We start from the raw sequence: 21,959 nt of genomic DNA on the forward strand, positions 1-21,959 counted from the left end.
ACATCTTTTCAAAATGAGGAAAAAACGTAAGTGGGCAAGGTTTATTGGTCTATGGAAGTGTGAAGCAGAAACCCAGTTCATGTAGGGCTCTTCTAGACAAACTGAACATTCATCCTGATTTGTTTCCACTGGTTATTGAACACTCCTTCCAATTCAATTGTGCAGGAATTACTTGTCAAGTTATGGTTCTCCCACACTTTCTAGTGCATTTTCCTGATGGCAAAAGGCTGTTTTTTAATTTTATTTTATTTTTGGCAGGGAGTGCAGGTGTGTTGCGCAAGATTGCAAGAGTGCCAAACTCACTTTCATCACGCAACCCTAATTGGCCAGTGCATGATTGACTCTCACCCGCAAAATGGCAACAGCCTGGAAGGGACTGTAATTTTCCTCCTTCAAGGGCAACAACTGTAATGTTACAGGATTCATTCTGAAGTGCTTAATTCCTTAACCAGCTCTGCCACCCACACAAATGGCATTTCATGCACAGCTTATGACCTAACACCAGACTTGCCCTATTAATTTAAAAATATAGAATTCAGTTTCTTTGCCATGTGTTCCATCACTTCACTTCTGAGCACCAGGTTACAGCTGAGGCAATTTAGAATCTCAGAATCTTATTTCATACTGAATATCCCAAATTTCAACCTTAGAAGGCAGCATCAGTCAAGAGGGATGGCAAACTCAAGGTGGTGCAATCCTAAAGATAAAGGGACCTCTGACTGTTAGGTCCAGTCGTGACCGACTCTGGGGTTGCGGCGCTCATCTTGCTTTACTGGCCGAGGGAGCCGGCGTACAGCCAGCATGTGGCCAGCATGACTAAGCTGCTTCTGGCAAACCAGAGCAGCACACAGAAATGCCGTTTACCTTCCTGCTGGAGCGGTACCTATTTTTCTACTTGCACTGCTGTGCTTTCCAACTGCTAGGTTGGCAGGAGCAGGGACTGAGCAACGGGAGCTCACCCCGTCACAGGGATTTGAACCGCCGACCTTCTGATCGGCAAGCCCTAGGCTCTGTGGTTTAGACCACAGTGCCACCCGCAATCCTAAGTGCATGTAATTAAAAGTAAACCCCATTGACTGCAATGGGACTTACTCCCGGGTGATGGTGGCAAAGGTTACAGCCCTTTTCTCAGTTCCAGCAAAGTGGTGTAAATCACCCAGTGTTGCCTTCATTGGGAGCAGAGGTTGCCAGTGGCGTAGGAAGGGGGGAGTGCCATGGGGAGACGGGGTAACAAAATGGCAAAAATATGTGTTTTAAAAATGTGGCGGTCTCCTGCATCAGAAGGTACTGTGTCTTGGCTGTAGTGCTTGTGCCTGGTGCAGCTCTGCCCTGAACCAGGAGAGAAGAGCAGGCGTGTGGGCGGCAGTGCTGCTGCCCACCTTCCTTGGCTGCAGCACGACTGGCAGCAGCAGCTCTTCTGACCTGGCAGTAGAGAGCAGCCCTCCTCAGCCATGGCAAGGTGCATCTGGCTGCAGCAGCTCCATTGCCGGCAGTGGCGTAGCGTGGGGGTGCAGGGGGGCCCGGCCGCACCGGGCGCAACATCTGGGGGGTAGGGTTAGGGGGTGCAAATCCACGGGTTAGGGGGCGCAAATCCATGGGTTAGGGGGCGCAAATCCACAGGTTAGGGGGCGCAAATTACTTGCCTTGCCCCGGGTGCTGACAACCCACGCTACGCCACTGATTGCCGGGTCAGGTTTGACCTGGTGGCAGAGAGCATGAGGGTCAGAGGCAATACTGCTGCCCACCTTCCTTGGCGTAGGTGCCTTGCGCCCAGCTGTAGTAGCTCCGTCGCCAGGTCATGTCTGACCCAGTAGCAGAGAGCAGGGGGGGGGGAGTGAACAGCAGCTTCCCCGCCCCTCTCCTACCCTGAACTGTGGCGCATGGGAGGGCACCCTTTGCGCCCCGCCCTCATTGGGGGCATGTCCCATGCACCAGCCTTGGACATATGCTCCGCCACTGGAGGTCGCATCACAATTAATTGCATTTCTCAGAACCACATTTCTCATCAGTAACATCACATGATGGTACCAAGCAATGATTCTTCAACATCAGCTTCGTTGGACTGGTCATGTTGTGCGGATGCCTGATGATCGTCTTCCAAAGCAACTGCTCTATTCCAAACTTAAAAATGGAAAGCGTAATGCTGGTGGTCAACAAATGAGGTTTAAAGACTGTCTCAAGACAAATCTAAAAAAAGTAGTATAAAAACTGACAACTGGGAAACACTGGCCTGCGAGCGCTCCAGTTGGAGAACAGCCTTTACCAAAGGTGTCCTGGGCTTTGAAGACACTCATATTCAGGACGCAAGGGAGAAGCGTGCTAGCAGGAAGGCACGCTTGGCAAATCCACACCATGATCAACTCCTGCCTGGAAACCAATGTCCCCACTGTGGAAGAATGTGTAGGTCCAGAATTGGCCTCCACAGTCACTTACGGACTCATTGTTAAAACTGTGTTTATGGAAGACAATCTTACTCTGCTACGAGTGATCACCAAAGATGATGAAGAAAAGCTTCTTAGCATGTCAGAATGCAGATGGGGATTGTATAACTGACTTTGAATAGCTGGATTGTTAGGCAGAAATAGTCAAGTCTGATTTTCTGCCTGATGTACTAGCTTTCTGTGTGTGGTTCAAGTATTCAAGTCAAGCATTCAGCCCCACAACTGCATTCTGAAGTGACACAATCCAATGAAGGATGTATCATGTGATACTTCTGAATGTGGAATTTATATTTTTAAGGGAATGCTGTTAAGCTTTATCGTGTGCATGCCCACATGTGACAACCAGACAAGAAGACTTCCAAGAAAACCTGTTTAGTAGCTGGAGTGCCAGTAGAAACCATTTCTTTCTGCCAAGAAACAGTGGGAATGACAGAATTTCATGATAGGAGGAACTATTTTTGAAATTTAATAGCAACATAATGGTATCATCTTCAGGAACAGAGAAAAGATTATATACAGAAACAGAGTGAAGTGTCAGCAGTTTGCTGGAGTATGTAACAAATTAGATATGCCTTGGTGTTCATTTCAAGAAAGATTATTTTTTTACAATGAAATCAGTCTATTAATTGGAATATATTCAACAGAATATGTCTTTTTAAAAGAACTACTTCTAATATAGAAAAAATAAAATGGTTCAGAGGCCACAGCCTCTGAGTCAAGTAAGTGGGTTTGTTTGTTTACTTTCTAGCTGGCTCCAGGTTTCTGGAGGCCCTTGGGCGCAGGATCCCACCCTCTTGACCCCTCAAACAACATTTACATTCGTACATATTCCTTTTCTTTCTTTTCTTCCCCTCACCTTCCTTTGCTTCCTTTCCCCTATTGGTGTTGTCTTTTTTTGTCTCCTGCTCACCTTCCTTCTCCTTTTGCTCACTTTCTTCTGCCTTGTGTCACCTTCCCTGCCATTTTATTTCATCCCTTGGTAGCTCTTGCCCCCTTCTTTTGTCAGCTTGACAGAAATAAAAATGAACAAGAAGTCTGGGGAAAATTCATCAGCCTCAGAACCTAATGTAGCTGGCAGTTCCCTGTTGACCCTGTGTGGGGTGTAGTTTGAGTTAATTTCCCAGATTCTCCCACACTGAAGTAATGTGTAGTTGTGGTTCTATTAAAAAAGTATTTTTAATTTTTTAAAAATTTGTGAGGTCCTAGCATTTTACTTATTTTTTTAAAAGCTGTTCAACCATTTCCATTCCAAATCAACATTGAAATATTGAAGTTGCAGTCCTGTGCAGACTTACATGAGAGTTGCTTATTAATTTAATTACGGTTAACTAAGGTTCTCTTTTCCTGGCGAACTGAGTCTCCTCTCCCTTCCTGACTGTTCTCCCCCTTTTTCTCTCACCTTCTATGGAAGCATTTTCCTCTCTCTCAAAACCACCTATTTCCTTGCACTCTCCTTGCCTGATATGTAATGCACAAAAAACAAATCTGCAAAAGCGTTAGTATATATTTTGTGTAACATATACATTTTTCAAAGCCGTTTCTCTTAATGCAGGGCATTTTTTGTGTTATTTTTCACAAATACAGACATTCACATGCACACATAACATTGGCGTATACATTTTGGTACACATTCATTGTTTGCAGAACTACATTGCAAATTTCAGAGAAGTGCAAAATTCAAAGGATGCCTGTGTTTTGGTTCGCATATTGTTTTAGAAGGTGTGAATTAGGGAAGTTCATCATTCAATGGCAGCTGAGTCAAATTTCATCATTCAATGGCAGCTGAGTCAAATTTCTGCCCCATTGCTACCTGGAGGAACTGTGTGTGTGTGTGTGTGTGTGTGTGTGTGTGTGTGTGAGAGAGAGAGAGAGAGAGAGAGAGAGAGAGAGAGAGACAGACAGACAGACAGGCAGGCAGACAGACAGAGACAGATTGAGGGAAAATAAGCCACTTTTCCTCAGCCAACACCACTCTCTCTCCTGGCCTACAATACTCTGCTCTGTGGAATCCCCAGCAGCTGGAGGAGAAGCACACACACACACACACACCGCAAATCCACCCTGTGTGTGCATGTGTATCAGGGGAAGAGAATAAGGCATCTGTACCGTCAGTAGATGACAGTTTGTGTCAGACTCCAATGGAGGAACATAGCACCCTCCTTGTCCCTGATTCCTTTCCTTGCACTTTCCTTCTCATGTTTTCCTGGATTCACTTGCCAAGTTATTAAGCCAAGGTCTCAGTACAACAGTCTGGTCTGCGGCCCCTCAGCAGCTGCTGCTGCTGGTGTTCAGTCCCTTCTCCTACCAGAATACAGGAGGAAAGGCCAAACTCTCTCTCAGACTTTGGCAAACACCCCTTGTTTTGTTTTTTTTTTTTGGTATTCTTCTTTCACAAAGATGTTGCTGCTGACTCCTGTAGCTTCTGTTAACGAGCAACCCACTCTTCAACTCCAAGAAAAATATGTCCTTTTGGGGAAACCCCCCCCCCACTCTACTACCCACTCTAGAAAACTTCCATCTTATCTGAGTAGAAACATTCCGTTATTACTTAGCAGGGAATGGAATAGGCTCTGCTCAGGGATATTTCCGTGTATTCTCACTCCACAGGTTTTGTGGTTGAGTTCTGGCAATGAAAATAAATGTGGAGACCATGTCTTGGGGCAGATTTGCATCTCCCAGAGGTAATCAAAGACCTATCCCACTTCCCCCAGCGCCACATTTTATGTAAATGCACCCACAGAAGAATGGGACAAAAAATCTTCACCACTTAACTGAATTCTGCTGCTTTCATTGACACAATTACAAGCTGCCTTTGCTGCACTTTGCACCTTCTTGTATTATTATTGTGTATTTATCACACTAGTTTCAGTTTTCCAGCTACTGCAACAGCAACTGTGGGATAAATACCAGCCTCATATAACCAGCATGTTAGCTCTAGTTAATGCATGAAGGGGTTAAGACCACAGAGTAAGAAGTCCTGCCAGACCTAACTAGGTCACGCCCCTTCACCTTGGGAGGATAGGATACCATTGTTCATTCTCTTCCACCATGTGAATCTGATCAGAAAGTATGTCTGTGCTAGATGCTCCATTCTTAGACCACATGCTTTAGCCAGCAATCTTTGTGTTTCTATACAAATAATTTAGAAACATTTTACGACTTTTTGAAAGCAAGTGTTACTGCCTGTCTTGCTGCTGTATTGAAAAGCACATTAATTTGACTTTTAAAGAACTTGTAAGTAAACCATTTTTATCATACCAAACATGTGGTTTCTTTCAGTGCTATAGGAAGAAATGTGAACTTTGGGAAGAAACTTAGAAGGGGATATTTAAAATGTTTAACAGCCTATATTTCCATATTTACTTATATTTACTTAGCTGCATGTTTTGTGATTTTAAGGCTCTGCTGCGGCTCTCTCACCAGGAGTGCACTTGCCACAAACCTGAATCTTGGCATCCAGTCTTTTAAACCAATTACTAACAAACATCAAAATACAAACCGTAACAACACATAGAGAATGAATACAAAGATACATTAAAAGTAAAATCAGTCAAAACAATATAAAACAACAGAATCACCAAATGCACAGCAAACATTTGTGATCTTCCTGCTTCTTGAAATAGATGTGACTTTGTATTAGGCTGCTCTATTTCTTCACCCCCAGTATTCCTAAAGCAACATTAGCACCCTGGAAGCTCAAAGCAGTTCCTCATCATCTATGTTCTGAACTGTTTAGTGACTCTGATGAGCATCTCCAAACTCAATTGGTTCTTTTTCACTCCTCCTGCCTGAGACCGAGCCAATCAGGTTGAGAGTCTGCTTCCAGGTGTATGCGGTGCCACTGAGCATCCAGACAGCATCCTCTTAGGCCTCAGCAAACTAAAAGATGGCTCAGAGATGTAGTAGCACTACTTGGCTTATCTGCCACTTACATAATTTGTACTCTCATTGGTAAATGAGGAAAGTCAGTTAAATGGAAGCAGAATTTAGTAGTATGAATTAATGAACGCTAGCATACCTGCTAATGCTTCTCACAACAGATCAGACACTGTACCTGTGGGCTTCTAGTTGTTATTGGAACTCCAAGGCCCATCAGTTTCAATGAGGATGGCCAGTGGTCAAGAGTGCTGGTAACTTTAGTCCAACAATAGTTGGAGGGTCACAGATTCCCCATCCTTGCTGTGTAGCAGAAATGCTAGTGAAGTCTTATATATATATATATATATATGCAGGTTTTGGTGTCCTCGGGTGTCTTCCCGTGTAAAAGTTGGGGTGTCTAGGCGACGTTTCGACGAGGTCTCACTCGTCATCTTCAGGCTGGTGCTTTCGGCTTCTTGTTACTGGAACAGAGCAGGATCTCAGTGTTTGAGTTCCTATAAATACTGTTGAGGGGGTGTGGTGTATAGCCTCCAATGTTCTGGGCAGAGAGGAAGTTCCCAGGCTAGTGTGCCTTTTCTTCTTTTGTTCCTTAATTACTTGAGGGATATCTTGAGTGATTTCTTGAGTGATATCCTGAGTACCACTTAGGTGGGTCATTAGGTGTGGATTAGTTGCTAAAGTCTTTGTGTCTTGACCTCTTGAACTTTGTGAAGAGTTTTTCTGAGAAGATGGCTGTACTGCACTTAGTTGTGCTCTGGCTTGGCTTCGTGTATAGGGGCGAGCTGTGGTTTTGTGGCCTGTGTCAGCCAGATCTGTGTAGGGATTGCAGGGGGGTGCAGCATCCGGAGGTGCCACCATGGTTTGGCTACTGGATGGTGTCTGTAATTTATCTGTGGAGAGGGTCTGGGTTTGGGTCTGGTGTGGTTGATTGGTGATGGCGTTCTGTGTGCCTCTGGATCTGGTGTCAGTTTTTGTGGGGAGGGCTAATTTCCAGATGTCTGGCAAGCGGGATGTGTCGTCACGCTTGTTCATGTTGTGAGGGTGTTTCTCTATCTCAATGGCTTCCATGATTATTCTCTTGTGGTGATGTTCCATGTTAAAGAGCAATTTGGAATCTGCAAAATTAATTTCGTGTCCTGTTTCTTTCATGTGTTGGAAAAGAGAGGAAGTTTTTTCTTCTTTTTTGACGGCATTCTTGTGTTCTGCGATACGTGCATTTATTCGTCTGTTTGTTTGTCCAATGTACGTGGCTGGGCAGACTTTGCAGGGTATTTCATAGACCCCTTGGTTTTCCAACTGGATTTTATCCTTGGGGTTTCTGAGGATATTGGCTATTTTTTGGTTGGTGCAAAAGGCTGTTTTGATATTGTGTTTATGGAGGATTTTGCTAATTTTATCTGTAGTGCCCTTGATATAAGGAAGGAGGGCCATGCCATTGTTTTCTTCTGTGTCTTGGTTTTTGGGGGGTGTTTCTTTTTGGATTAGCTTCGTAACCCTGTTTTGCTGGTATCCATTGGCAATTAACACATTTGAGAGATTCTGTAACTCAGTTGTCAAGTGGTCTTTGTCAGCCAGGCGTTTGGTTCTGGAGATGAGAGTCTTGGCTACGGAGTTTATTTGTGCAGGGTGGTGGTGTGATTGTGCATGTAAGTAGCGGTTGGTGTGTGTTTTTTTCCGGTAGATAGTGTGTCCTAGGGAGCCATCAGGTTTTTTGTAGATTAGGACGTCAAGGAAGGGAAGTTGGTTGTTGGCTTCTATTTCCATAGTGAATTGTATTTTGGGGTGTAGGCTGTTGAGATGTGTGAGGAAGCTATCCAGTTTTTCCTTCCCGTGTGGCCAAATTACAAAGGTGTCGTCAACATATCTGAGCCAAAGTTTGGGTTTGTGTTCTGACTTGTCTAAAGCATTGGTTTCAAAGTGTTCCATGTACAGGTTTGCGATGACCGGTGAGAGGGGTGATCCCATAGGTGCTCCTTCTATCTGTTTGTATCTTTGTCCATTGTGGATGAAGTACGTGTTGGTTAGGCAGTGGTTGGTCAGGTCCAAGATGTATTCGGGGGGATTGTATTTGTTTTGAATGGCTGTCAAGGCTTCATTAATGGGCACTTGTGTGAAGAGAGATACAACATCGAAGCTCACAAGTAGGTCATTAGGATGTAGGTTTTGCTTCTTTATTGTTTCTATGAACTGGAAGGAGTTTGGAACGTGTGAAGAGATGGATTCTGCATAGGGCTGAAGTTGCTTGGCGAGAAATTTCGCGAGATTTTGTAGAGGTGAGCCTATGGAGCTGACTATTGGTCTGAGTGGTGTTCCTTCTTTGTGTATCTTGGGGAGGCCGTAGAGTTTGGGGCATCTGGATGATTTTTCTCTGGGGATGATTCTTAGCTGGATTTCTTCACTGATAGGAGAGGCTTTTATTTTGGATTTGGTGGTTTTTTCCAGATAGGTGGTGGGATCTGTTTTTATAGGTTGGTAGGTAGGATCTTGGAGTAGATTTGATAGTTTTGCTTGGTAGTCCGATGTGTTCATCACAACAGTGGCATTACCTTTGTCTGCTGGGAGAATGATTATGTTGTTGTCTTTCCTCAGGTTGGTGAGTGCTTTCTGTTCTTCTTTGTGTAAATTGCTTCTGGGTGGTTTGCTGGAGCAGAGGATGTTGGTGACTTCAAGTCTGATTTTATTGGCTTCATCTGGGTTGATTTTGGTTAGGCTAGCTTCGACTCCGCATATGATGTTTTCCGTGGGGATGCGTCTCGGGGCGACTGCAAAGTTGAAACCTTTGGAGAGTACTTTGGTTTCAGTTGTGGTGAGGATCCTGTCTGATATGTTATGTACTGTTTGTTTCATGGGTTGTTGTGGAGGAAACCTTCCAGCTGACAAGAACCTACGAGAAACTAGAAGTCCGAAGAGCCACCATCTTATGTGATCTCTTGTTCCTACGCAACTGCCGAGACAACAACTTAATTCCCACATGCTTCCAACTTAAATTCCATTCTAAAACCCCAGCTACCGAAAGGATCCTGAAACGAACTGAACTATCCCTAATCAGAAACGAACTACACAAGAAAAGATACCTACTAAACCAAACCAACAAAGATCTGCTCACTCTTCACCTCAAACTCTGTAACAAAATCCACCCTGCACTCTGGGACAAATGCAAACAACTAGCCGTCTGGAGAGCTGAAACGGAGACCTCACATAAGACAGACACACACACCAACAAACTCCACAAACTAGAGAAACGCCAGAAGCCCAGCCACCCTCCACAACAACCCATGAAACAAACAGTACATAACATATCAGACAGGATCCTCACCACAACTGAAACCAAAGTACTCTCCAAAGGTTTCAACTTTGCAGTCGCCCCGAGACGCATCCCCACGGAAAACATCATATGCGGAGTCGAAGCTAGCCTAACCAAAATCAACCCAGATGAAGCCAATAAAATCAGACTTGAAGTCACCAACATCCTCTGCTCCAGCAAACCACCCAGAAGCAATTTACACAAAGAAGAACAGAAAGCACTCACCAACCTGAGGAAAGACAACAACATAATCATTCTCCCAGCAGACAAAGGTAATGCCACTGTTGTGATGAACACATCGGACTACCAAGCAAAACTATCAAATCTACTCCAAGATCCTACCTACCAACCTATAAAAACAGATCCCACCACCTATCTGGAAAAAACCACCAAATCCAAAATAAAAGCCTCTCCTATCAGTGAAGAAATCCAGCTAAGAATCATCCCCAGAGAAAAATCATCCAGATGCCCCAAACTCTACGGCCTCCCCAAGATACACAAAGAAGGAACACCACTCAGACCAATAGTCAGCTCCATAGGCTCACCTCTACAAAATCTCGCGAAATTTCTCGCCAAGCAACTTCAGCCCTATGCAGAATCCATCTCTTCACACGTTCCAAACTCCTTCCAGTTCATAGAAACAATAAAGAAGCAAAACCTACATCCTAATGACCTACTTGTGAGCTTCGATGTTGTATCTCTCTTCACACAAGTGCCCATTAATGAAGCCTTGACAGCCATTCAAAACAAATACAATCCCCCCGAATACATCTTGGACCTGACCAACCACTGCCTAACCAACACGTACTTCATCCACAATGGACAAAGATACAAACAGATAGAAGGAGCACCTATGGGATCACCCCTCTCACCGGTCATCGCAAACCTGTACATGGAACACTTTGAAACCAATGCTTTAGACAAGTCAGAACACAAACCCAAACTTTGGCTCAGATATGTTGACGACACCTTTGTAATTTGGCCACACGGGAAGGAAAAACTGGATAGCTTCCTCACACATCTCAACAGCCTACACCCCAAAATACAATTCACTATGGAAATAGAAGCCAACAACCAACTTCCCTTCCTTGACGTCCTAATCTACAAAAAACCTGATGGCTCCCTAGGACACACTATCTACCGGAAAAAAACACACACCAACCGCTACTTACATGCACAATCACACCACCACCCTGCACAAATAAACTCCGTAGCCAAGACTCTCATCTCCAGAACCAAACGCCTGGCTGACAAAGACCACTTGACAACTGAGTTACAGAATCTCTCAAATGTGTTAATTGCCAATGGATACCAGCAAAACAGGGTTACGAAGCTAATCCAAAAAGAAACACCCCCCAAAAACCAAGACACAGAAGAAAACAATGGCATGGCCCTCCTTCCTTATATCAAGGGCACTACAGATAAAATTAGCAAAATCCTCCATAAACACAATATCAAAACAGCCTTTTGCACCAACCAAAAAATAGCCAATATCCTCAGAAACCCCAAGGATAAAATCCAGTTGGAAAACCAAGGGGTCTATGAAATACCCTGCAAAGTCTGCCCAGCCACGTACATTGGACAAACAAACAGACGAATAAATGCACGTATCGCAGAACACAAGAATGCCGTCAAAAAAGAAGAAAAAACTTCCTCTCTTTTCCAACACATGAAAGAAACAGGACACGAAATTAATTTTGCAGATTCCAAATTGCTCTTTAACATGGAACATCACCACAAGAGAATAATCATGGAAGCCATTGAGATAGAGAAACACCCTCACAACATGAACAAGCGTGACGACACATCCCGCTTGCCAGACATCTGGAAATTAGCCCTCCCCACAAAAACTGACACCAGATCCAGAGGCACACAGAACGCCATCACCAATCAACCACACCAGACCCAAACCCAGACCCTCTCCACAGATAAATTACAGACACCATCCAGTAGCCAAACCATGGTGGCACCTCCGGATGCTGCACCCCCCTGCAATCCCTACACAGATCTGGCTGACACAGGCCACAAAACCACAGCTCGCCCCTATACACGAAGCCAAGCCAGAGCACAACTAAGTGCAGTACAGCCATCTTCTCAGAAAAACTCTTCACAAAGTTCAAGAGGTCAAGACACAAAGACTTTAGCAACTAATCCACACCTAATGACCCACCTAAGTGGTACTCAGGATATCACTCAAGAAATCACTCAAGATATCCCTCAAGTAATTAAGGAACAAAAGAAGAAAAGGCACACTAGCCTGGGAACTTCCTCTCTGCCCAGAACATTGGAGGCTATACACCACACCCCCTCAACAGTATTTATAGGAACTCAAACACTGAGATCCTGCTCTGTTCCAGTAACAAGAAGCCGAAAGCACCAGCCTGAAGATGACGAGTGAGACCTCGTCGAAACGTCGCCTAGACACCCCAACTTTTACACGGGAAGACACCCGAGGACACCAAAACCTGCATTCCTGTACCCGTGAAAATCTACGAAAGCACATATATATATATATATATATAAAATGCATTTGGAAGTCTATATATCTCAAAAAGCCTGGAGTACAAGACAGATGATAGTGGAAAGGTGAGTAGCGTGACTCTTTAAAGAAGAATGTCTTGACATGGTTATATTTTTGGAAGAACTGCATCATACATTGCAAGATACCATCTCACCGCAGAGGATTAGGTGTTCTAACTTAGGTTGTGTGATGCAATGCAGCTTTTCGTATGAAGGAAAGTATGCTAGTTTTGTAATAAGTGGCAAAATCAAGCAGTATATCTATCCTGGGATATTTTATAGCCACTTTTGAGACAATACCTTATAAAGACATTCCTGTAATGCTGGTGTCAATACACTTCCTTATGGTGCTTTCATATGTGTGTCTACTTGGGTTCAATGGGCCTTGCTTCCTTATAGTGCAATCCTATAAAGTCTATACAAAGCTACCTTTTTCAGACAAGAGTAAAATGTCCAAGTAGGTGTGTATAGGATTATGGTGCAATCCTATACATTGTACACAAAGCTATGTTTTGCAAACAAGAGCAGAAAAATAGAGAAGTTCTGTTTCTTCACACTCAGCCTTTTTTCTGCCCTCCCTTTCAAGGGCAGGGATGGAGGAAGTGAGCAGTGCTTCAAAACTTTGAATGTGGGGCTGCCAATGTCCTGTGAAGTGCTTCCCAAGCGGTAACTCCATGATTTTGTGAGGGGGCCCTCCCACCTGCCAATCATGTGGCATCATAATGACAGTATGTGATTGGCAGGTATGTAGCCCCACCCACCTTTCAAATTTGGCTCATGTGGCTGATCATGATAAGGTTCTGGCCTGTAGAGCCAAAATGGTCCCTCACCCCTGTCATACATGAATACTTAGAAGTAAGCCCCACTGAGTTTAGTAGGACTTACTCCCACATAACTGTGTACAAGTTTGCAGTCTTACTATGTTTTTTTCCATCTGCAGCTATCCTTGTGGCTAGCTAGGTAAGCATATATTTGTTTCACATGGCTGTTACCAGATAAATTCCTGCCCATCTAACCTGAGTAGTCTTGTCTACTAGTCTTGACTGGCAATGGCTGTCTGACCTTTCACTCCCATTCACTGCTGGATGTGTTTATTATGTGTTTACTTTCCTTTGTACATGTGGATGATATTTCTTCCCCACACCCCACTGAGGTGGCTATGACTTTCCTCTGCTAGTCAGAGCCAGTGTCACCCTGAACACCAGTTGCTGGCATTGACAAGTCAGGGAAGTGCTGTTGCACTCAGATCTTAGAATCATAGAATCATAGAATCATAGAATCATAGAGTTGGAAGAGACCACAAGGGCCATCGAGTCCAATCCTCTGCCAAGCAGGAAACACCATCAGAGCACTCCTGACATATGGTTGTCAAGCCTCTGCTTAAAGACCTCCAAAGAAGGAGACTCCACCACACTCCTTGGCAGCAAATTCCACTGTCGAACAGCTCTTACTGTCAGGAAGTTCTTCCTCATGTTTAGGTGGAATCTTCTTTCTTGTAGTTTGGATCCATTGCTCCGTGTCCGCTTCTCTGGAGCAGCAGAAAACAACCTTTCTCCCTCCTCTATGTGACATCCTTTTATATATTTGAACATGGCTATCATATCACCCCTTAACCTCCTCTTCTCCAGGCTCATCTTGCTTGTGAGCTTCTCATGGATTGGCCACTGTGAAGCAAGGATGCTGAGCTAAAGGGGCCCTTTGGCCTTAACCAGCAACCACTGCTTAGAGGCATGAGGAAGCCATTGGGGGTGGTAGGATTTCCATATGTGCAGCACAGCTTATGTATCATCTGCTTGAATTGCTCAGTTGGCAAAGCATGAGACTCTTAAACTCAGGGCCATGGGTTGGAGTCCCACGTTGGGCAAAATATTTCTGCATTGCTGGGAATTGGACTACATGACCCTCATGGTCCCTTCCAACTCTACCATTCTATGATCTATGACCCTTGAGCAGTTTCTGTATTGGGGTGAATGGGTCTTATTTTATTTGGATATACAGGTCCTATTTAATAGGCAAAAGTCTCTGAAAAGGAATGCTGAGCTTTAAACATGTGTTTTAATAATTAGTCACCATTTCAAGATGAAGAAAAAGGCTCTAAATCAAGACATTTTATCTTGGAATGCTCCCTAACTACCTATGTCCATTTCCTTTAAGTCCTGCCACTGTGTTTCAGAGATAAAATCCATTCTGAATTCCTAGAAGCCAAATTAGAGAGTGATACATCATAGGCCGTTTCATCTTGCAGCTGTTTAAGAACTTTTTTCTTCTTCAATATGCTTTACAGCCCTAGACTGTCTGGGTTGGGAAACTTCCAGCTATATTTTTCCAGCTGTAGAGATCCCTTGCTCCTCATCTTTAGATTTATGTCACTTGCGATAATGCTATCTACCCTTAAGTCAGCTGCCGTCTAACCTTCTCTTTTTAGTTTTTACTGAATCAAAAGCTCTGAGGGGAACCAAATCTCTGGTGCTAAGTATATGGATTTCCTCATTCCTACATTTGACAAGGTTTGTCACATTAAGGAACAACAGCACAGCAATGCTGAAATGAGTCGTGCTCTTTCGATTGTTTTACAAGACCCACTGAAGAGCTTCATATGTACCCTCATCAATGCACGGAACTCCTGTTTCAGGGGACTTTCCTACTCCCTTGAAAAGAGAGGTGTGTGTAGGCATGGGAACTCCCATGCTCACGAGGAACAACTGGTCTATACTGCTGAGCGCGCTTTTGATAGCCTGTATATACATTCCTCTATCATTGACGGCTTGATCTATCACATTGAAATCCTGCCATTCCAACAGAGAGCTCAGAGGGTTCTAAAATTCATAGTGGGTTGTCAATGGCTACTAGCCATGGTGGCTATGCTCTGCCTCCCGAGCTGGAGGCAGCAATACTTTTGAGTACCGTTTACTGGAAACCAGGGGAGGGGAGAGTGCTGTTCTGCTCAGATCCTGCTTGCAGAGTTCACACCGGCATCTGGTTGGCCACTGTGAGAACAGGATGCTGGACCAAATGGGCCATTGGCCTGAACCAGCAAGGCCCATCTTACATTCTTATCCTCACAACAAATACATGTTTATGTTATTTTTATCACAGAAATGTTTGCTGCCCTGAACTCCCTTTGGGAGGAAGGGTGGGGTAGAAATGGAGTGAATAAATAGTGACTGGGCAAGACTGTCACGACTCATCTGCAGTGCACATTTTTATTCTATTTTGACTGATGTCACTGGTTCGTATTCAGAAAACTGAGCAGGGATATGAACTCGGAATACAAACTTCTTCAGTTCATAATGCTCAGCTGCGTTATGAATCAAGCATTATTCACCACCACCAACCAATCCTTCTCTGGCTTGAATTTACTACGTTTCTGAGTGGTGGCAGGAGTGTTGAGGAAATGTGGCTGGAGGTGCTTCTGTTTCATTCCTCCCTCTCCCCCTTCCTCCTTCCCCTCGAATGTTGTTGGCAGTGTCCCAGGAGCCAGAGATCTGAAAGCAGCTTTAACCGGCACTACATGGTAACAAAAAGATTTTAAACTGCTCAGAAGCTGTGGAGAAAAGCTTAACACTGGGAGCTGCTGTCTTGGCCAAGTGTCTACATGAGGAGCAACATAGCAGAAAATAGCAGATATTTTCACAATCACAGGCACAGACACACCCAAGTAACAACCTATTTATCTTTCATCCAGTGTTGAGGAAAATAAAATCACAAAAAATTGGGGAGTGTTTCTATTTCAATCAGATTTCCTATGTATGGGGTGGGCAGGTGGCTTATAATGCAAGCCCCAGGTTATATTTATGTCTGTGGTGCCAGAGACAGTGGTACCTCAGGTTACAGGTGTTTCAGGTTACATACGCTTCAAGTTACAGACTCCACTAACCCAGAAATAGTACCTTGGGTTAAGAACTTTGCTTCAGGATGAGAACAGAAATCGCACGGTGATGGAGCGGTGGCAGTAGCGGGAGGCCCTATTAGCTAAAGTGGTGCTTCAGGTTAAGAACAGTTTCAGGTTAAGAACAGACTTCCAGAACGAATTAAGTTCTTAACCCAAGGTACTACTGTAAAGTGTTCTATACAATACTCAAAGGCCCAGAGCTAGAAGACACTCAGAGGAGGCAGAATATTTCTGTGCAATAATTTGTCCCTGCATATTGAATAAACAAAGTTTTTGTTGTTTGTAATTTAAAATAAAAATCAATCTTTTAAAGGAAAGATATTGTAAAATATTGTAAGCAGGCTAGGAAAAACAACAGGAAAAACAGTCATGACAAGGGTACTGATGTCAATATTCCCCACTTTCAGTTCACCCTCTTCCTGCGGAAAAATGTCCACTCTGAAAATGTCCAGAGTGTGTCCAGCCACATGCAATGGGTCAGTGACATGTTGGGACAGCCCTATGGTTTTCAAGGCAGCTATGAAGTCCCCAGGCACCTAATGGATGCTCGCCTTGGCATGGATGTTGAAGTCCCTCAAAACAATTACAACAATTTAAGAAGGATTCACAAGCTGGAACATGTGCAGAGAAGGGAAACCACTATGATTAAGCATGTGGAAGTCAAGCCTTATGAGGAGGGAATTGGTTGTGCTTAGCCTGGAAAAGACTGAGGAGAAATATGATAGCCATCTTCAAATAGCTAAAGGACCGTCACATGGAAGATGAGCAAGCTTGTTTTCTCCTGCTCTGGAGGGTAGGTTCTGAACCAATGGCTTCATGTTACAAGAAAGGAGATTCTGACTGAACATCAGGAAGGGCTTTGTGGTGGTGAGAACTGTTCAACGGTGGAATGGTCTCTCTTTGGAGGATGGTGGACTTTCCTTCATTGGCAGATTTTAAGCAGAGGTTGGATTGCCCTCTGTCATGGATGCTTTAGTTGAGATTCCTGCATTGCAGAGAGTTGGACTAGATGAATGGTCTCTTCCAACTCCACAATTCTCTGAACACATAATTGATGAATTTGAACTGTGGAGGGTAGATTAGATAATCTTCCCAAGTTACCATGTTCTTTCTCCAGTGGGAAAACAGCTTCCATTCCATGATACACTCTGCACTTAAATACATTTCACAATAACCTCAAGTGACTCTTGAAAAATATATTATTCAAAAATACTTTGTTACAAGCATGTTCTTATCTTTGCCTAACTAGAGAAATCTGATGCTTCTTTCTAAAGGGATTGGTTGGCTTTAGAATTCAGTACAACAGTCCAAAGTCATCATGAGATAGTGTCCAAAGAAAATCTATTGGACTGTTTCTTTTCAGCTTTTTTTGGCACATTTCGTTTTCTTACAGTCTTCACTGTGATCAAAGTTGCTTGTGAAAGCAAAAATGAAATGAGACTTGAAAACAATCTTGTGTTAAAAAATACAAGCTAGCATCAAATATCCGTACTGCAATGCTCACTCCTATTCTCTGAGCGGTGATAATTCCAGGGGCATAGTGCATACCCAGGTTCTGATTGTTTTCCCTTTTTTGTGGCAGATGGTTTTATTTACCCACATAGGCAGGTGAGCATAGGTGGATACAAAGCTTAACTTCAACAGGTTTCTTAAAGTTCACACCTTCCCATCAGATTCCTTGGGGGACACAACCAGCCCTCCAAATGCTGTTAGCTTTCAGTGACTAAAACTCAGCCCTCTTCTCTGACTCTGTGTGACTGCAAAATTGCCAGTCTATTATTCTCTTTCACATGAACAGACACCTCAGCAGCATCACTTCCGACTGAGAGAAAAAGAAAGAGATGCCCTCTTTTGCCATACTGGTGTTCCCTTCCTGAAGCATCTCCAGCCACTTAGTTCTATGGCAACATACTGCCCCTGGCTTACATAAGAAAAGGGGATCCTTAACATATCCAGCAAAGCTATTTACCTAAGAAAAGAAACTAGTCTGACCATTTTAGAAGTTGTCTTCTTATCCAGATCCCAGTCTTGCAAGTATAGAATTACAGGGTTGGTGGGGGATGCTGAAGAGGCATTTAGTCCAACCCCAATCCCATAATACTATTTGTACTAGAATGCATAACGGATTGAGTGTGAAGGTAATGGTAGTGATCAGGTCTCTGGCAGTGATTGGCTGAATTTCCATGAGGTCACAGCAGAGGCGCTGACTTGAGCTCCAGGTTATGGGTGCCCAATGGTGCCCATGATGTAGTGTGACATCACATTGCGTCGGCAGAGCAGCAGTGCTTCCAAGGCCTTGAGGCATCTTGGAGGTTATGTCCGAGGCCTCGCAAGACCTCCAATGCAACTTCAGTTTCTATCAGGTCACATTTGGAGGCCTGACAGGGCATTGGACATTGCTTCTGAGACCTCACAGGGTTTTGGAGGTCACGTCTGAAGCCTTGCAAGACCTCCGACATAAGTTCTGGTTTCTACTGCAAGTCGTGTTTGGAGGCCTGGCAGGGTCTCTGGCTTCGTCTGTGAGGTCGCATTGGGGCTCCACCATGGCTTCTGGTAGAAACCAGAAGTCACGTTGGAGCCCTGCATTGTGGGTGCCCTGGCCCCTTACAGTCAGCACCTATGGGTCACATTTGGTCTGGCCACGTAGCAGGTTTCTGGCTGCCATTTCCTTAAATGGTTTGATCCTATAGAAAGGCAAGGTAGATAGATGGGCCTACAAAAGTGGTGAAGTAGTCACATGACCAGGAGTGTCAGGGATTAGGAAGCTGAAGTCTAAACCAACCAAAACTTTGGTTGCAGAATTCTAGTCTTGAGAGAAGGGCCATGTCTTAATGGTTGAACCTCTGTTTTTCAGGCAGAAGATTCCAGCTTCAACCACTAGCATCTCCAGGTAGGGCTAGAGATTCCTTGGAGCCACAGCCAATCAGTGTAGACCATACTGAGCTAGATGGACCAGTAGTTTGACCACTTGTAAGGCAGCTTTGTATGTTCCTGTGAATGTAACCAAGAATGAAACCGCTTCATACTTAATTTGCTACTCCCTGGATTATACACAACTGTGATTTATGGCAGAGAAAGGAAACTACAATACATCCTAACCTTGAGAACAGTAAATCGCTTTAATTGCATATAGAGAGGGTCACACGCCTCTGTGTTTGAGGGATCAGTGTGATCCACATCCAAACTCTGGTCAGTCAAATTTAAGGGCGTTTGAGTGCTAACATTTTATCTGGGTCTCATCTGTCTCTTAACCCAAGTGCTAAAAGCATCAACCTGTCAACAGATAACAATAAAAACTTACATCTATTCCACGGAAAACCTAAGGAGGACTTAAGGGATTTTGGTTAATAGACATCTGTGAGAACATTGAGATCAGACTGCATGCCATCTGATGATTAGAACTAATAAAATAATATAAAATGATTGCTCTAGGAATAATGGAAGAGCATTAAATTACTCACAGCATTGAGGAGGATATCTATAAACTGGAACACAGTTTAAGAAGGTTACCAACAAACAGGGACATATCCAGAGGAGAATGGAAGGGTGGTGAGGGGCCTGCAGACCAAACTGTGGGAGGAAAGGTTGCAGGAGTTGGATATGTTTAGCCTGGAGTTAAGAAGAGAGATGATAGCCAACTTCAAGTACTTGAAGGACTGCCATGTCTATAGAAGACATTGTTTTCTGTTTTGCCCTGTCTGCATTGCATGAAGCAGTGGGGTCCCCCCCCCCCGCTGCAGTTCATCTTCTGACAACAAAATACATTATGCCTCTCACTGTCCACTGTGGTGAAATTTTGTAGCTTACATAAGTTATGCTTTCATTATGTTTTTATTATTTATTAAAGTTGTATACCTCTCTGCGTCCTGCAGGCCTCAGGCTGCCAAACCATGCCTGATAGTGATGGAACCAAGGGGCTCATGATAACATGTGCCTACCCTGTCTGAAATAGAAATATTGTGAATTGATTTATTAATTTTTTTATCCTCCCTTCACCCTGAAGTCCCATGGCAGGTCACAGCATTCAAACACAATATTACCTGCCCTATACCTGATGTCACATGTGTGTGGCAAGTGGGTGTGGTTGGCAGAAAACAGCCCCGAGGGGCAAACCGGGACCTGCACAGGGCTGGATTTGACCCACAGTTTGCAGGCTTCCTACCCCCTTGATGTAGATGCTGTATGTTATCACACTATATGCTTTTAATTTTCAATCTGCCCCAAGCCTTTGGGAAAGGGTAGAATATAAATCTAAACAAATGATTAATGTGGTTTGTGAAAAGCTCCCTTTCTGATCATACTACTCTGTTTAGAATCTCTGCAATCCCTGAGAGAACTAAATATTTCCCTGGCTTAAAGAGAACTGACTTGTCACGCAGGTCCAATCTCTCACTATGACCTCTCACTCCCCAGCTCAATAGATCTACTCTGTAGCTCTGTAACCTCCCCTTTCCCTAAGATACAAAGCTTTCTTGGATCTGTTTCACTCCAGGCAACAGACTCCCAACTTCCATTTTTCACTCCCCCCTGCCCCACTGCTTGACTCTCCCATATTTTTTTATACAGTGGCCACTGAGACTTGCACACTGTTCACCCCTGGCTTCTCAACAGCATCTATTTCCAGGTTGTTGAGACCATATTCCCATGAAACAACATCAGGACCGATCATCAGGAGTCTATCTCCAGCATTGCACAATCCCTAGCAGTAGTTCTTAGTCATGTGCTTTACTGCACATTTGCGTATTGGTTCCTGCCTCTTCCAGTTCCTGCATTGGAATTGTTTGCAGGTATACAAAGTGTGGCATAGCATGAAACAGCTCCTTCAAAGGGGACTTGTAACACAATGGTTCTCCTTACAAAGAGAGTGCAGCAGAATGGAGCTCTGCCACAACATGACATAATCTTACCATGCAGTTCCAGAGATGTAAGGCAAATGGATGATATGCTGTCTGATACTCTTGGGCTAAGCTATTGCCAGGAAAATTGACTCCAGGTCAGCAACGCATTGCAAAGTGTATTAATCATTTGCAAAGGTCCAATCAAATATTTTCTCTCTGTGTCATCACTTAGGTTAACTGCAGACCTGTGTGGGATCATCTTCATTCTAGTTTCCATTGACAGACTGGTCTATTACATAAATTTTAGGGGGTTTTTTGGCTGCCTTCTGGAAAAGATTGTATCAGCTTACGCCGCTGGACTCAGTTTTGGCTCAATGACATTGAGAAGGCGCTATATTGCTTTTAAATTAACACATGGAAGCATTTGATCTGGCATTGGAATATTAATTTGTGGAAGGCTCATATGTAAGAAACAGTTTTGGGTGTTTGTAATCAGTGTATTTTGTCACTTAGTTCTCGGTAAATCAGTAGCATTCCAAAACTATGAAGCACCGGCAATTATGTCTGGCATCATTGATGTTTGGCAATCTTAAACCATCATTCAATATACTCCTTACATTGTAAGATCAGCCTTGAGTTAGGAGGTTTCAAAGGCAAGAAAAGTTAAATGGAAATGTGTGGTTTTTCCAGATATCACCCCAATTTTATTTTAACACCTTTCTAATGTAGGCCGTATCGGGTGCTGCTGGCATGATATCACTCATCCTCATATAATGCAAATAATGAATCAATTGATTCTGGGGGTGAAGTGAAAAAAAAGGAGGAGACAATGAGTGACTATTCACAGCTCTCCTGTCTGGCACATCTGAGACCATCATAACTGGTACCAAAAGTGTATTGAAAATGTAAAATGTTCATTACAGTGGTACCTCGGGTTACAGACACTTCAGATTACAGATGCTTCAGGTTACAGACTCCACTAACCCAGAATAGTACCTCGGGTTAAGAACTTTGCTTCAGATTGAGAACAAAAATCACACAACGGTGGCACGGTGGCAGTGGGAGGCCCCATTAGCTAAAGTGGT

General features: G+C 43.8%; 1 protein-coding gene across 1 annotated transcript; it reads left to right on the plus strand.

The window, feature by feature from the left end:
- Positions 1-7,483: 7,483 nt before the first annotated feature.
- On the plus strand, positions 7,484-17,512 carry LOC309366296 (uncharacterized protein; the record flags this gene model as incomplete). The annotated part of the gene is made up of 3 exons (XM_081904748.1): positions 7,484-7,551; positions 9,182-11,801; positions 17,430-17,512. The coding sequence occupies exons 2-3, from the start codon at positions 9,596-9,598 to the stop codon at positions 17,510-17,512; spliced, it is 2,289 nt and encodes a 762-aa protein (XP_081760874.1). The 5' UTR covers positions 7,484-7,551; positions 9,182-9,595.
- Between the last annotated feature and the right edge of the window lie 4,447 nt (positions 17,513-21,959).

This window comes from Podarcis melisellensis (assembly GCF_964234715.1).
Source record: "Podarcis melisellensis genome assembly, chromosome: 3".
In the NCBI taxonomy this organism is placed as follows: domain Eukaryota; kingdom Metazoa; phylum Chordata; class Lepidosauria; order Squamata; family Lacertidae; genus Podarcis; species Podarcis melisellensis.